This window comes from Notechis scutatus, chromosome 2 (genome assembly GCF_049901735.1).
Source record: "Notechis scutatus isolate UNSWTSFEM ecotype Mainland chromosome 2, rNotScu1.2, whole genome shotgun sequence".
NCBI classification, from domain to species: Eukaryota; Metazoa; Chordata; class Lepidosauria; order Squamata; family Elapidae; genus Notechis; species Notechis scutatus.
In genome coordinates, this window is record NC_142010.1 from 47,311,066 (window position 1) to 47,328,579 (window position 17,514).

The 17,514-nt window shown below is 38.9% G+C and overlaps 1 protein-coding gene across 7 annotated transcripts in view; it reads left to right on the forward strand.

Annotated features, from left to right (window-relative positions):
* The window catches only part of GRIP2 (glutamate receptor interacting protein 2), a 513,383-nt gene that overhangs the window by 449,211 nt on the left and 46,658 nt on the right, over positions 1 to 17,514 (forward strand). For all 7 annotated transcript variants that reach the window (XR_015747498.1, XM_087954659.1, XM_087954657.1 and 4 more), the window contains exons 9-14: positions 364 to 533; positions 3,530 to 3,655; positions 4,298 to 4,450; positions 5,076 to 5,262; positions 14,490 to 14,635; positions 16,173 to 16,253. Coding sequence is in view for 6 of the 7 variants with exons in the window: in XM_087954659.1 (XP_087810785.1) it covers positions 364 to 533; positions 3,530 to 3,655; positions 4,298 to 4,450; positions 5,076 to 5,262; positions 14,490 to 14,635; positions 16,173 to 16,253 (863 nt within the window). In the remaining variant the exon portion in view is untranslated. The remainder of the gene's footprint in view (positions 1 to 363; positions 534 to 3,529; positions 3,656 to 4,297; positions 4,451 to 5,075; positions 5,263 to 14,489; positions 14,636 to 16,172; positions 16,254 to 17,514) is intronic.

Genomic DNA, 17,514 nt, shown 5'->3' on the forward strand with positions numbered 1-17,514 from the left:
TTTTTTGTTTGTTTACAAAGTCCCCTTAGATTCTTATGATAAAGATGCATTTTAGATTCTGTTTGACCATATGAAAATATTCTCTTTAATTTTTAGGGAAAGGTTACCTGTAGTTCAGTTAACCTGACTGATGTTCTTTCATGATAAAACCTCTGTTCTTTCATGGTTTTTTTTTCAATCAGGAAGCTTCAAAGCTGGATTTCTGGCTTTTTAAAAAATAAGGTATCAGCTGAATCTGGGCAAAATATATGTGTGATGCAAAGTCATCAACTTTTGTGTGACTTTGATGGATTTTGAATTGCTCTACTTTTAACCACAGGTGACTGCAATATATATGCCTGTGGTTGTGTGTTTCTCTGGCAGATGTGGGGCTCTGCATGTAGGTGATCATATCCTTTCCATTGACGGGACTAGCACAGAGCATTGTTCCTTGTTGGAGGCCACCCAGCTATTAGCAGCCACATCAGAAAATGTTAAGCTAGAGATACTCCCTAGTCACCACAGTAGACTTCCCCTCAAGCCTCTGGATACAGGTATGTGGCATGAATGAGCATAACATGTGAAATGCATCTGTTTCTTTGGGGCATGTGTATTTCTGGGGGGAAATACCCACCACCATCCTGATTACACAGAAATGGGGGATTAGGGACAGGTTTGGGGTTTTTTTTTGGGGGGGGGAGACTTAAGACCATCTGGGAGGAGACAGGAACCTGGCCTTTTATTGATTCTTGTGGATTGGTGTGATTAATTTCTACTTTGGGAAATTAGTGTCTTCTAGAGTCAAGCAACCATCACTGTGCCAAAATAATAGCTATGAACAGAGGATTTATGATACTTCAGTGATGGCTGAGTGATGTTATGAAAGCACTGTAAATCACTAGTGAAGGAATAACCAATGCCATTCCTGTCATGGGACAAGCTGATGAATAGATCAAATTCTAGTTATCATTTTAATTGTTCGATTTTGTTAAAAAACTGGCTTGGGTAAAAGGTGCCACCAGGGGTAGGATTCAACCGCTGTTACTACCGGTTCAGTGATTATGTTTTGCGCGCACATGTAATACAACTAAAGCTGTGCCACCCGGACAGCTGATAAGTGCTGCACGCAGGTGCCCAGCATTTGAAAAACCATTTTTTAACTGCTTTTTCAACCTCAGCTGTGCCGCGCAAAGCAGCTGAGGTTGAAAAAGCAGGAAATAAAGGACAGGGAAGAGCTCAGGCAGGCGGGTGGGCCAAACAGCAGCAAACACAGAACCGGTTCGGTGTCTGCTGCTCTTCAGAGCCACCGGTTCTATAGAGCTGGGCAGAACTAGTAGCATCCCACCCCTGGGTGCCACAAATGATTAAACACTGAGGTGATGATGGGACTTTTCACGCCTTTGTTACAAGGTATATGTCCAGCTTCTAAAAACAATGCTGCTGGTTTAATAGCTGTATGCTTATTCCCATGCACATTCATGTGAATATAATTAATTGATGAACACTAACATGATTAATATATCAAGATTTGTAATTTTCTTAATTATGTCCCTATCCTCAATTGTAATCTATTGGCTGCATTTGAAAAGGTCTTGGGATCAAGGTGGGAACTTCTCTGTTGTATTTGTTTGTTTAGCTTCCATGCCACTTCAGCCATTAAAACTCTAAATAGCCTATGGCAATATATAAATAGTGTCAACACACTAGTCATAAAAACAATCATCATTCACATCAATGCATAAAATGATGACTACAACTATTCATAATCTTCTAAACGTAATTAAACCCAGATTTACGTTCTGTAAATCATCAGAATGTCTTCATCTCAAGTACCTCCTAAATAACAACATTTTTTAAATGAGCTGGTAAGCCAGGTTCATCAGCATTTTTAACATTCTAACCTTCGAATGTATAGAGGAACAAATGGTTTTCTAGATGCTTGTATTACAATGATCCATAACTCTTCATGAAAATAACTTTTTTCAAAGTAAATTTGGAAGGAAATGTTCAAGTGAAAAATCACAGATTTTTTTAACTCACTTTCTCGTTCCTTTTGTTTTTTTTTTAACACTACACATTCTTTCTGAAGTAGTGAAACACTTCATGAGGAATTGTTTTGAAAGAATTTTTGCAGACCATGATTTTGTAGAAGTTGTTCTGAATACACCCAGGAAATGTGACTAGGTTCTCTGGCAGATGTTTCAGCCTGGGTTGTATTTTTCCCATCTTGTTTTACAACTTGCGAAGGCTATCTCTTCTAGTCATGAGTTTAACTCCAGCTCTTTTAATTTTGCACACTCTAATAACCATCCTTCATGGATGAGATACTCTATAAATTGAATGTTCAGGTACAGTTTATGGAGTACCAATATTGTGAAGGACCAGCTCTCTGACAAGGGACACTGCTGTGACATGTAGCTATACTACATTCCTTCGATCTAAAAAAGTAATTTCCATGGGTAATATCAGGAGCTTCTATTTCCATTTTTGTAGACTATCCATTGCATTTAATAAACCTTTTGGGGCAATGTGAGTAAGCTCTTTGCAACTGGATTCTCTACCGTCCGATTTCTAGATTTATCGTGAAGTATTACAAGCTATGTTCTCTGTTTGATCCACAATAAGAAACAAAAAGAGAAGTATGTGCTCTTTAATTCAGTAGTGCTTACCCTGATTTTATGTAAGCAACAGAAGAGTAATGTGCCTTAAACTATCAAGAGGAAACTTCATTGCAAGTTCACAAAGGAGAAATACCTTTCCTCAAAGGCACTGTTGAACTTGCCCTTTCACCATCATTATTCCCTGATCCTGTAGTTTTGAAAGTGCAGGAAAAAATGAATCCTGTCAGATTGAAAGCGGAAGACAAATAAGCTATATGAGCCAGCATGCAAATATCTCGGTATACTTGATGAAGGGCTTTTATCCAAAGCACATCAAGCCAAGCCCCTCACCCCCCAAAAATATTTTAGAGAAATATTCAGACATTTTAAGAACTTTCCTATTTGTGTTCATTGTCCATGGGTTGATGTCATCTGTCCCACTTAGTTTAGTTAGTAAAGAAAGACTCCTGGCCCTTTGTTTACCAAGGGTATACTTTACCTAAAGCTAAAGTGGTTACAGAAGTAGCAAAGCAGAATCTGCCAGTTTGGCACACAAAAGATACAATTAACTTTCCCTTTCACCCTGGCCATCCCCTTGTTACCGGTCAATATCCAATTAACAACTGTTCATACCTTCTCCATCTCCACATTCTTTTGATTGACCTTAGACTGGATTGGTGCATTCCTCTTTTTGGCCCGGCATGGCTTGGTTCTCAAACCCCTCCCTTGTCTTCCCACATTCCGATCTCCCTCCTCCAGTTGCTAATGTCCAGCTGGCAGGTTGCAATGCAAAGCTAGCAGAATGGCAGCCATGACAGGTGATTATTGTTTTTATGTGTGCAAATGGCATTTAAGAATACTTTTAGTGGTGAGCCAACTAACCGGTTTCAGTTTCCTGTGATTTTTGACGTTCTCTTTTTGTTACCTTATCTGTCTATTATTGGCAAAAGTCAAAGTGCAGAAGAGTGAACACCACCACTGCTGGGATCCTTGTGTCAGCTACTGCCACACCCACCATCCAGGACATTGCAAGACACCTACCTGGAATCAGACAGCCAGCCAGGACTATTGTAAATGTAATGTAGTCTATGTTTCTACTTTCTTGATGTGCAGAGTCACAATCTGAATTCCCAACAAACAGGGCTGCCTGAGATTTACTCAAAATCTGTCCAATGAGCTGTTTCTTCTGGACCAGTTTTGTCCTTTCCTATTGCCAAGCCTTCTTTTTCTTTTGAAGACCCACTCTTGGTATTCAAGGTGGAAAAAGTGCATGTGGTTTTTTCTTTACTTGCTCCTCCAGGGACCCCATTCTCAGTATTCCTTGCAATCTCCTCCTTGTCCTGTCCTTGAGACATAGGTGTACGAGTTCAGTTTTTCTCAGTTATTTCTAAAAGAATGATAATAAAAAGGAAATCTCTATACTCTGCATAAGATTTGAGAAAGCCCTTTCAAATTTGGCAAATTTAAATATTTTCATAGATCAGCAAAGATGCTAAAATCAAGGCTGGAAGATTGTTAATTTAGTTATATTTAGTGAGATACTTTGGGAATGGGAAAGGAATTATCAGATATTTACTCATTTTGATAAATGTGTTGGTAAAAGTGGGACAAAAAATTACATATTTTGATTCTTGACTAATTAGAATGGAATTGAATTGATACGAACAAATAGGAGTTCACATGAAATACTCAGATGGCTTCTTTTGTCTTTTATCTAGCTCTTGTAGCTTCCAACTTTGCATCTCCCACCATGAACACATCAGGGTTGGCCTACCAGAATTCCAATACTCTACCTCGAAGCAATCATCCCATGAGCCCACGGGCCACAATGATGAGGAGAAGACAGAGGAAGAAGGAGCACAAAAGTTCATGTAAGGATCACAGGTTCTTGCAGGATTATTCAGGTTCATCTTCAAAATCCCTTCCCCATTTTTGAAGAGTTAAAACGGAATAGACAATATGTCTGTTTTATCACAATCATGGTGATATGTTCTTGTTAATTCCCTTTAAGTTTTCCTCCAAACTCAGAAACTCTTGCAAGATCCAGTCTGGGTCAGTCACCAGGACCAGAGGTTTTGTTGTCTGACCTTTCAGACTTGTGCTGGAGCCCATCTTCACCACAAGTCCAAAAGCTCAGAAGATAGAACCTCTGGTTCTGGTGACCTACCCAGATTGGATCCTGCAACATTATCCTGGGACATGTACTATATATTTGCCTTCATTCATCAGAAACTCTTCCTTCGCATTTAGACGTTTTGTCATACTTTCTTCTAGCTACATATGAAGAGTGGTAGAGGAATGATGGTGCAGGTGGATGCATATCTTCTTATCCGAGGGGCAGCCCTTCTCTCCAAAGAGCTTGGTTAAGATTGATAGCAGTTGGCTTGAGCTGACTGTCTCCCTCAATAGAATGGTTTCTAAATTTCTCTTTGGAAAATGAAGTGTCCAGTGTTTCCTTAAAGTGCTAACTTGGTTGTGTCCCTCTCCTTGTTTCAGTATCATTAGCTTCCAGCACTGTGGGTCCTGGTGGGCAGATTGTTCATACAGAAACAACAGAGGTGATTTTAAGAGGAGACCCCTTGAACGGCTTTGGACTGCAGCTCCAGGGTGGGATCTTTGCTACCGAAACCCTCTCTTCGCCGCCTCTCATCCGTTTCATTGAGCCAGACAGCCCAGCAGAAAGGTTAGAGACCTCTTGGGGTTCAGATGAGAAGGGTAGTGCTGCCACTTATCAACAGAGGTGTCCCCTCCTTCCTTGTAGAGATCCCATGACCCATTGGGCCATCCTTCTTTCAACGTGTAACATAGGCTGGTGCTGTTTCCCCTCCCACCATGACCCTCAACAGAGTCTCAGCAAAGCTTCCTCTTCCTCCATCTCCTCAGTTGATCCGTGGAACTGTCTGCAACTGTGGGAGAAACAAAGGGGACTGCAGACCACAAGGAGAACTCCCCTGATATATTCCTCTCCTGATGTATTTCTCAAGGTCCCTTCTATCCAAGGTGCCCTCCAGCCAGCCATATGCAGCAGGACTCTAAGTTCCCTCACCATCCACTGCCATACAAACATTTCAGACTTTTTGGATTGACTTCCAAAGCTGTCAAACTCCATCTGCCCATTAGGTCTTGATGCCTGCTGATTGGGCATAAGGTCAAGAGGGAGGCAGGAATCAGGGCACGTATACGCTCTTCCCATCTTCCTTTGCACCATGCAAACAGTGGATTTCTATGAAAAGTAATATGGCACCACAGCTTTGTAAATTTCAATCCCATGGGAATAATGGATTCTGGACTTTGGATGCATAGCCAAACATAGCCCTATAACATAGCCCATTTGAGTTATCTTGGCTCAAAAATTGCTGCTTTATGATACACCACTTTGTGCGATTAGAGGTTATAAACAAACAGACATGAAAGTTTTAATACTATATACTTTCCTCTGAATTCTAACTGGCAATTACTTGGAGCTTCTGTCATCGGTAAGGTATAAAAGAATTAACAAAATAGCCAGTTCTGTTCTTTTTTGTTGTACATCGCAGTGTTTTCAGCATTTGCTGAGAGGAGCAATTCAATCTGGATTTTGTGATATTGTAGTAACATTCAGAATTAAACAGTCAAAGGCAGCCTACCACAAAATCACAAATCATTAAAATTGCACCATAATTATCCTGACAGCTTGATTAACTCAAAGAGCACTCTGCTCTGTGATCTAAATTTGACCACTTTGCTACAGCATCAGAATTAATAGATTATTCTGATATTGCATTCATAGCCTGAAGGACAGCAGTAGGTTTGCTTCTTCTGTAACAGGGATTCCTTTTCAAGTGTGTGTTTGTATGTACAAGTAGACCTCAACTTACGACCAGTCACTTAGCAAACATTCAATGTTCTGAGAGTCCTCTTTGGGGATATTTACTGTCTGGTTCCAACAACTGCCCCCCCTCCAATGGTCAGATGACCACATCTCAGACACTCTGCAACCAGTCCTCATTTATGGCTGTTTGCAGCCTCTCACAGTTGTCCAACCACATTTTATGGTGTTTTGTTTTTTTTGCCAAAAACTGAAAGTAAACGCCAGTTGTTGACAAAACTAACTCATAGCCAAACATTGGTTCACTTAACAACTGTGGTGTTCATTTAATGACCACCCCAAAAAAGGTAATAAGTCATGTGAGTGACTTGATTTACAACTGTCACTACTTACAGCCATGATGGGGAGGGTCCAATACAGTCATAAATCAAGGACTACCTGTGATAAGTAAGGACAGGTCTCTGTTGTTGGGTTCAGTTGCAACAAGTGAAAAGAGAAGATTATATCCATGGTGCAAAAATGAAACAGAGCAAATAAATCTAGATCAGAGAATCTCAGAAGAGAAACAGTTTCATGCTAGGATAACATAGTTTGTTATCATAAAACTATGTGTGCCTTCATTCAGTAAGAATGAAGAGTTTTCTATGCTTTCAAATGTGATGTTTATTTATGTTACATATTTTGTACTCATCTTTTTTTCCAGGCAGCTGTTTTAGGAGCAGATATGATTGTAAAAATATATAATATCTGGAAGGGTTGTAATTTGAAGTACAGATTCAGATTGCGTTGTGTCTCACCTATACTTGGTGAAGTTGAATTTGGTCTAGTATTTTTTGTTCCCCCTTTCTTTCAGGACATTTTTAGACTAGTACATTTGACAGGCATCATAGTTGCAAAGTCAGCAGTTTGTGTATTTCTATGAGTGTGTGTGCTTGTGTACAATTAGATATGTTGTCCCAGGAGGATGGTATTTACTCAGTTGCTGTTATGCTTCTTCCAAAACATTGGCAGAAGAGCAAAACATGAGCATACTTAAATGGAATAAGGAATGGAAGTTTTATGATGTTTTTAGTTTTTAGATGGAAGCTTAACAAAAAGAGATCCAACCTAGAATTAAGGAGAACTTTCCTATCAGTGAGAACAATTAAATAGTGGAACAGCTTGCCTCCAAAAGTTGTGGGTGGAAGTTTTGGATTTCCACCACTGGAAGAAGAGATTGCACAACCATTTGTCCAGAATAGTAAAGGGTATTCTATTTGACTAGGGAGTTGGACTAGAACTCCAAGTTCCCTTCCAACTCTGTTGTTCTGTTTCAACTCTGTTATTCTGTTATTCTGTATACTGTATATTCATGGATACCTATCCTACAGAAATGTCCCTTTGCTAGTTTTGCAATCCTCTATTTTTAACAATTTGGCAATAGGATATAAACTGCACTAGATATGTTTGAATTCTGCTAACTACAGTGATACCCAAGAGTAGTACACAGATTTCCATTCTATCTAAGTGCAACTATCTTACTCTGAATTCTGCCTTGCTTATCAGGTTGAGCATTTATTTGCTTCCATAAAATTTAAGCCGCAGTTTCTTCCAATCAACACAACATTGATATTTGATTTTCTGCATATTCCATAAATCTTGAAAGTTTATATCCTGAGGCTGAACATGTGATCAGCCATTTATGATAATCCTCTTAGGACCCAATAAATCTTTGTTTATCTAATTAAGCTGGTTAAATGCAGAAAATGTGTTTCATAGTAGATTGTGTTCTGTTTGATAAGTTACAACTGGGGCAAGACTCATTTTTTTTTTTTTTTTTTTGTTTATTGTTTACAAGTAATAAGTATAAGGTGGGGGGGGGGGGGGGGGGGGGGGGGGGGGGGGGAATGGGGGGGGGGGGGGGGGGGGGGGGGGGGGGGGGGGGGGGGGGGGGGGGGGGGGGGGGGGGGAGGGGGGGGGGGGGGGGGGGGGGAGAGGGGAGAAGAAAAAAAGGAGGAGAGGGGGGGGGGGGGGGGGGGGGGGGGGGGGGGGGTTGTTGGGTTTTTGCCCCCCCCCTGAAGGGGAAGGGGGGGGGGGGGAAGGGGGGGGGGGTGGGGTTTTTTGTTTTGGGGTTTGGGGGAACAACAGGGGGGGGGGGAGTATTCCACTTCTACCACCCAAACCTTGTAGTGATTGAAGATGAACTGTTACAATTTATTCTCAAAGGCCATGAAATACTTAACTCAGAGAAGTCCAGAAAGTGAGGTTTGTACCTATGGAGGCTAAATAATTATTGCTTTTAGAATTTGGAAACAAGGTCAGATTTGTGAGAGATCCTCAGAAATTACTTTTCCCAAACTAGACTCTTCCTCCCTCCCCTTCTCTTCAATTTATATTATCCACAGTTGTCTCCAGGGTATGGTAAAAAAAAGTTAAGATGGCATCCATAACAGTATGCTAAACATTATGCCTATTTTTATAGGCAGAGCTTCAACTGAACCTTTGTGGCTCCCATCTTGACTGTTTTGACCACACCTTGCAGATATCTCAGCTGTTGTCACATTTTTTTCACAAATGGAAGTATTTAAATGAGGCCATATACAACTGAGACCTGGGACCTCATTAACTGGAGGTAATGAAACAGAGGCTGAATGGCTTCTACCTGGGATTTTGGAGTTGCATGATATATGATGACTTTGCATTAATGCAAAGTGTCCTAATTGATTTCCAGGATCCCTTGCAACTCCAAACTTCAATGAGTTCTACCTTGGTTTACTTTACAAAATAGTATTCCTATTGCTTCTACTTTTATGCTGGCTTCAATTATTATTGTTGCATTTTGGGGGTATGTCTCATTATGTGGATTTATTCTGTTTAATACTTGATGACATTCTTTGCCCTGTTGAATATTCTATTTACTGAAAGGCAGATAGAGACACTGAAAAACAATTTATATACAATTTCAGATTAAAAAAATGTCTAGATTGTACACTGCATATACAGATCTTTTGATCCAGTTAAAAATGATTCAAACAAGGTAGAGGAACAAATTAACATTGCACACAAAGATAGAAGCCAAAAACAAAATCAAACAAAAACACAAATAAAACTTTTTCCCTCTCCAAATTTTCTTCTATGAATTTTAATTGTGTTCTTCAGATATGGTAAAGCTTTTTGTTAAGTGGTTTACATTTCTCACTAAGGGATGTACAGTACATCTGTATTTTGCGAGCTCTCATAGTATGACGTAGTAGCTAAATTGTGGCCATAGAGCCATAGACCAGGGCTGTTAAACTCCCGGCCTGTGGGCTGGATGGGTCATGCGCTGGCCAAACCCACACCCGGTTTAGCAAAGGGCAAAAAGTCACGATATGTCACGATACAGCATGTGATGCCAAGTTTGACATCTATGCCATAGACACATTTGACAACTAAAGTTGAGGTTAGACTAGAAGACCTCCAAGGTCCCTTCCAGTCATATGCTGCTATGATTCTGTGACATTTTCCAATAGGTTTTTTTTGTTTTGTTTTTTGCTTTCATTCCTTGTTACTTCACAAATGAAACTGGTCTATAATCTTCAGTTCAGCAAGGATTACAGTTTTCCCTCTAGAAACAAATCAGTTGACCCAATTTTATGTGAATACTTGGAAAGGTTGTTCTACGGGTTATTACTTACATGTGATAGGTGAGTGTGAGAATAGCTAACTTTGTAAGACTCAGCAATTATGAAAAAAATGCCAACTCCTTTCCACTGCTTTTTACACTGGATAAGTAAGAGAAGTACATAAAGGTAGATTCACATCTTCAAATTCTTCTTAAGTAATCAAAATAAGAACATTTTTATTACTATTGTACTGTTGCTGCTAACAAGGTAAAGGACGTGTGGAATTTTTCAAGGATAGTCATGAAACATTATATGCTTTCCATCTTCCACTAATAGCAAACTGCTCCATCTTGAAACATTTGATCAAGCAGCCTGTCGGCTGGTGCTCCATTCAAAATCCAAGAAAGAAATACTTAGACTCCATTAATTAGAGAAAATATATCTTTTATTGGAAATCAAGTGGTAGCAACAAAAGAATTCTGAATCTGAGAAAATGGGCACGTAAATCACATATACAAAGTGATGGCAACGTTCCCACCCCCAATAGTTCAATTGGCTCATCCAATTAAAAGTTGCGTATATCATCATGTGGGCATCTCCAGGTGGTGATGAGGCTTCTGTCCATTGACCTTGACATATTTTGATAAAGAGTTGCAGCTGCGCATAGCATAAGATAGAAGCCTAAGCAAGAACCTTCCCCCCCCAATTTATACAATTCTGTTTTGTAACACCTCCAGCTCACTTCCCATAATCATATCTCCCCTCCTCCCCCTGTTACTTATGACAGCTGAAAGATGCAAAGCAAAGGGGGGAAAAAGAGAAAATATTGAAGGCTGACATTGCCACTCCTTTTTAGAATAAAGGCCAAATATTTTTTTGTTTAAATTCAACTGCAAATGCCATCTGGCCGTGACAAAAGTGCTCAAATTTTCTCAGGCATTGAAGAATAATGCTATAGGAAAGAAGCTTCTGTCATTTAACTCAGAGGACACTCAAATCACACCACTGAGCACCTATCTCTTTTAGATCCACACCCTTCATCCCTAATTGGTACTAAATTTCTCTTAGAGCCAGATACAGATTTTCCTGACCAGTCCTCATGAACCTACATGAAATTGTTGTATGCTATGTGAGGCTATCCAGGAGTCTTCATATTTTGATTGTTGTTGTATACCAAGAGTGTTGTAGCCTCTTATTGCACCCCAGTGAATTCTAAAAGTACTTAGAGTGGGGTATGATATAATCTTTCTAGTATTCTAGCCTCAACCTCAGGAGAACTAGCATTCATCTGTTTCATGCTATATTTCTGTTCTAAGTGGCTCAAAGTGCCTCCAAAGCACTGAACAACACAGATGAGGCCATGGAATTGGGAAGGAGGGAACAAGAATTCATCCAGACAATCACATAATTCTTCTAAAGAAGTTGGAGCAGCTCCAGAGTTTGCCAACAGGAAAACAGTCCCCTGTTTCTGCATTTGGGGACATAGCTGTAGCACATCTTGATCAGTGGCAGGCAGGCAAGTAAATTTGTGACTCACTGTTAGCCTTCTTAGCTAGCAATCAGTCTCGAACAACTAATGCATGTGTAGCATGTAACCTATTGTTATAAGTATACCGACTATTTAAAACAAAATTAAAAATCAAAAATTGGTGATACATTTTTAATGGTTCGATATTATTTTGTTAATGGAAAATTGGCTGTCATGGCTGTCAACGCACCCAAGCAAATCAGAACTCTGAGACTGGAATCTTCCTCAAAGGACTTCTTTAGTGGATACATCATATTGGCACAATCAATTGAAAAACCAACACTAAATCTTTCCCAGGTTTCAGTATAATTAAAATAGGAAGTAACTCCCTCCCCAATTGTTACAGGTCATGTTGGCCAATTAGGTTATTTGGCAGGTTCTCCAGGCACTCCTCCCCATATTATCCTTCACCTGGAGGAATGACCTTGGTTCTCATGAGAAAGCTGTGTGTTGTGTCTAGAAAAGCATTCCATCCTCCTTTCCCCCTTCCCCCTCTGTGTGGCAACTGAGGAACAGGAAAATGGCCCTTGCCAGGCTCATTTCAAAGTTGACAGTGACTTTGTTCATATTCATCCTAATGAAGATCTATGTGAATCTCCAAGATATTCTCATATTATTGTTTTTTAGAAAAAAAGTGATCTTGTAAATGCAACATCATAATTATATGTTGTATCATGCACCAGTGTGTTTATTAAAGGAACAACTGGCTATAATTTCATTTCACAAAATTTTATAAAGCTGGAGGGTTTGAGCCTTAAATATTCTATTAGCTCTTTTCAATCTACTAATAAGGGAAAGAAAATGTTTTGGATTCAGACAACCAAGATATAAAGCTTTTAAATTTTCAAAGTACTCTATTCTTGGGCTAAGTCATTTATTGCTTCTTGATTTCCCCCCTTATTGATTAGAAATGCAAAGATGTTTAGACAATTTTGCTAGAAGCTCAGTTCAATAATGGATTTTTCCCAGTCTATGAATGATACATCAGAAACACTCAACAGAGAGAGCTGTTCCTGTGTTTCTCAAATGCTTCTCCAGCTTTTTCATTGTAATGACTAAGAAGACCTTTATACATAAATAAATCCTTTTATTTTAAAAGCATTAAGGTCTAACCAGCCATTTATAAATTGTGGTATTTCCATGTGGTTTGCCACAGTTGCACATTAGTTTTTTATTATTTTCAAAGATAGTCTTCCCTCATTTTAAAATTCTGCCCCTGGATTTTGCAGTGGTTCCTATCCAACACCACTCTGTTTCCATATTCTGAGGACTGCTACATCCACATATTTATTGTTCAGTTTATTTCTAAAACTGCCTTTGCCTCTTCTACTCAGAACGCCTTCCTGTGGCTTGATTCTACCTCACTTTTGTAGTCTACAGCTTATGATCTGTCATTCAAAGTTATGATAGTCAAAAAGGATGCTTTATGGCTCATAAAATCCCTCCCTCCCTCCCTCCCTCCCTCCCTCCCTCCCTCCCTCCCTTCTTTCTTTCTTTCTTTCTTTCTTTCTTTCTTTCTTTCTTTCTTTCTTTCTTTCTTTCTTTCTTTCTTTCTTTCTTTCTTTCTTTCTTTCTTTCTTTCTTTCTTTCTTTCTTTCTTTCTTTCTTTCTTTCTTTCCAAAAAGTGCCCATCTCACTATCCAGAGTGACTATGGTCATCATAAAATATTGTGCCTCCTGTCATATGATCACATTGATGCTACTTAGCAACTGCTCACATTTACAACTAATTATAGTGTCCCACAGTCACATGACCGCAATTGACAATATTTTTTTTATCAGTCCCTGGCAAAACACACCCATTCAGAAGAATGGATTTGCTTGATGACCACACAATTCACTTAATGATTGGCTTAAAAAAATCAGATTAAGTCATGTGGATCCCTTGACTTATGACTGCGGTAACTTTTGATCAAAATCCCAGTTCCAATTGTGTTTGTAAGTCGAGGGCCACCTGTAATTCTTTTTGTTTTTTCTTCTGTTCCTGCTATCCCAAGTCTCCAAATGCAGAATAATCAATACAATAAATGTAAGACAACATTGTATAAAAAGTCTATCTTAAAACTATACAGTACTGACTAGGAAGTTGAGTCATGGCAACTGGACTTCTTTTCTTTTTCGGTTTGAAATGTTTGCTGCTTATCCAGGTAGCTTCTTCAGTCTTATATATAGAAATACAGCACTAACTTTTCAAACTATTAAGGAGCACAGGGGTATATTTTCCTTCAAGGGGGAAAATAGGAAGAAGGAAAAAAAGTTACCTGATTTGCTGAAGCACTGAAGTGAGCTGAAAAAGCTGCAACTTGCAATACTGCACATATCATGTAACTTTTCGTGTCATTAGTCTGAATGACAGTGAGGTCAGGAATGGTTAATTGGATTGCTGTAAGATTAAAGCATGCTTCAAAGCAGCTTTCATATAACACTGATGTTAGTTTTAATGTGTCTTTGGATATGTAGAAAGTCCTGTAGAAACTGTATAGAAGTAGTTACAAAAACAAAAGCACATATTGAACCTAGGAAGTAGGAGCATTAGAAAGAAGCTCAGATAGGCTCCAACCAGAAGTGGTATTCAGCAGGTTCTGACCAGTTCTGGAGAACTGGTAGCAGAAATTTTGAGTAGTTCAGAGAACCAGCAAATACCACCTCTGACTGGAGATTTTATAGTATCCTTCCCCTGTCACGTCCACCAAGCCACACCCACAGAACCAGTAGTAAAAAATTTTGAATCCCACCACTGGCTCCAACCTAATTCACTGGAGTGGAAGAGAGCGGGAAGGGAAAGTCCTATCAGACTTTGAAGATATTACAGGTAGTCCATCCCTGTGTATGAATCCTCTCTTATTTGACTGTCTCAAATATGTATGTTTTCATATTGGATTCCCCATCAGTCTTGTTCTTTGATGTCATGGAAAAGGGGCTATATAGTCTTGGTAAATGTCCTTTTCTCTTTGACTTCTCCCAACCTCCTTCATCACTCTTCATTAAAGGTGTGGCCTTCTACAAGTTGGAGACAGAGTACTTTCCATCAACAGCATTGCAACTGAAGATGGGACAATGGAAGAAGCCAACCAGCTGTTGCGGGATGCAGCGCTTACTAATAAAGTTGTGTTAGAGATTGAATTTGATGTGGCAGGTATGGATATTTTCCCCGCTTAATCCCTTTTTAATTATGTTGCATTGTTTTCAATATAGTTAGCGCAGCATAGAACAGTAGATGGCTAGATTATTTTCAGTGACCCAGGGACCAGACATGATACATGATCTTGATGTATTGAGCAACTGCATATTGATTTCTGAAGCCAGAACCAACGTATGCCATATAAAATTCTAAATATGTATCAACAGTTATATAGAAGGAACATTTTGAGCAGATAAAATGCCATATTTTTTTCAGATGGTAGATAGTTTGGTTGGAAAGAACCCCAGACTGTACTTCTGTAAAATTCCTGTTGAATAAAAGTAAGCTATTTATGAATAGTCTGATTCTGTCTAAAAAAGCACCCTCGTTTTTATGAGAAATATGTAAAAAATTTTTTCCCAAATTTTGAATCACGACCAAGTTTACAATCTGTTTTGCTGCAATTGTTTTTTCTTTTTCTTTCAGAAATGATGTAAATTACAGCATTTGTCTCTTAGATGCCAATTTACAAAAATACTGAATATCTTTATACAGTTTAGGACCCACCTTTCCGCATGTTGAATGTTATATATATATATACACATAAACATTAATCTAATAAAAGCCTTTATTACATTTACAGTTCAAGCAGAAATAAAACTACATGCAAAAATGCATTACATGTAATTTTAAATGCACAGTTAGTCCTTGACACACAATTTGTTTAATAGCCATTTGAAGTTACAATGGCACTGAAAAAAATGACTTATGACCATTTTTCACACTTACAATCACTGCAGCATCCCTGTGGTCATGGGATCAAAATTAAGATGGCTAGCAACTGGCATGTACTTATGACGGTTGCAGTCTCCCAGGGTCATGTGATCACCTTTTGTGACCTTCTGACAAGCAAAGTCAATGGGGGAAGCCAGATTCCCTTAACAGCCATGTTACTAAGTTAACAACTGCAGCGGTTCATTTAAGAGCTGTGTCAAGAAGAGTCAAAATGGGGCAAACTCACTTAACAATTTTCTTGCTTAGCAATAGAAATGTTGGGCTCAATTGTCATAAGTTAAGAGCTGCCTGTAAATGTCATCTGTATTATATTATTGAACACTTGACTGTACTGGACTAAATGCACTAAGGAAATATTCATTAAGTACAAGACACCACTTATTATGAGCTATTTGAAAATATTACAGAAAACGTAAGGCAGCTTCATTCACTGTGATCTTCCCATTAATTCTGCCCAAAACTGTTCTATCTAACACTGTTCTGGAATCCAACATGATCTGGCCCAATTGTCTTGCAGGTTTTCATTCCAGTGACAGCAAATTCCAGTATGAATAGGAAGGTGTGCATATAGGAGAGCCACTGAAAACTGAGAAGTGGTCTTTCATCAAATACTTTTTCCAAAGCCAAAGTAAACTTTGTGCTACGCTACTGTACTTACATTCACATATTGGGAAGTTTAGTATAGGTAGACAAAGCAACTGGCCCCATGATCCTCTGGTTTGATTTTGCCCTTTTAATTGGTTTATTTGTTCCACAGAATCTGTCATTCCGAGCAGTGGTACCTTCCATGTGAAACTACCCAAGAAAAGGGGTGTGGAACTTGGGATTACTATCAGCTGTAAGTATTTCTAAGTTACATTTGCCATTTTCTTTTTTCTACAAGAGAATGTTCTGAAGATAACTTTCTGCATTATTTCTTTTCAAGGCACATTTGCCTCCTAGTGATTGATAATGTCTTCTAATATCATCCATACATTAATATGATATAGCAGTAATGAAGACAAACTGTATATTAGCTTTACAATGGTTGGGTGGTACTTTAAAATCTCCCCTGCCAAGATTTTCTAAATCGTGTTCACCAGAACTCCCAAGAATTTCAGATCAGTTTCAGAGGCGCTCATTTTCAAATTGATAATAACTTAAAAGTTAGATTTATATTTTCCCTCTTCGTCGGGACTCCCAAGGGTTCATGTGTTGCTCTTCTTCTTCCAATGTTCCCCATAACAACCTTGTAGGATAGGTTCAAGTGAGTGTAACTGGCCCAAAGTCACCCAGTGACCTTGCCGAGTAGGGGCAAAACTTGGATCTGGATATCTTGGTCCTAGTTCAACACTTTAATCACTAATAACACTTTAATCACTACACCATATCAACTGCATTGATTACTATTTTCTGAAATTGATTTGAAATTCTGCCCTTATTCTCTATTTCAGACAAATTTTAGGAAGTGCTAGGGTGCTCCCCAAAATTAGTGGAATACCATTGCATTATTGTGTATTCCCAGCCTCGCAGCATTGGTAGGATGGAAAGGAGTTTCTACTAAAATACAACTCTGAACCCAAGTAGGAACTCCTGTCTGAGTAGCAGAGTTGTCACTTCTTATTTCCTAATTTACACATTCCGAAGAACATTAATTGAATGGATTGTAAAGCAGATGTTATGCTTTAGAGTGATGCTCCTGTGCAGATCATCAATTGGTCAGCTGTGCTACCCGAAAGAATATTCTGTTCTTTTCCCATCAGTATTCTAACTGCAGGTATCAGTAGGCTATTTCCATGCATATGAGAATTTTCATGTACACTTTTATTGGTATTTCTGCAAACACTGACTTTCCCCCAAGCATCACTGAAGTCTCCCTCTTCTTAATGAATAATGGTACTCGATTATAGAAGGATTGGAATCTGAAGGATGACAACTTCTGTTAAAATGATGCACAACAAAACGATGTACAGCATTTGAAAATATACTCAATTATTACTGGGTTTTTTTTAAACAAAGAACCCCGACACCAATAATACATATGTTTAATTGAGAATCAAAGAAGCTGCTTAAGGGTTAAAGTTATCAATAGATTAAAACATTCTAATGAGAGCTTTGTT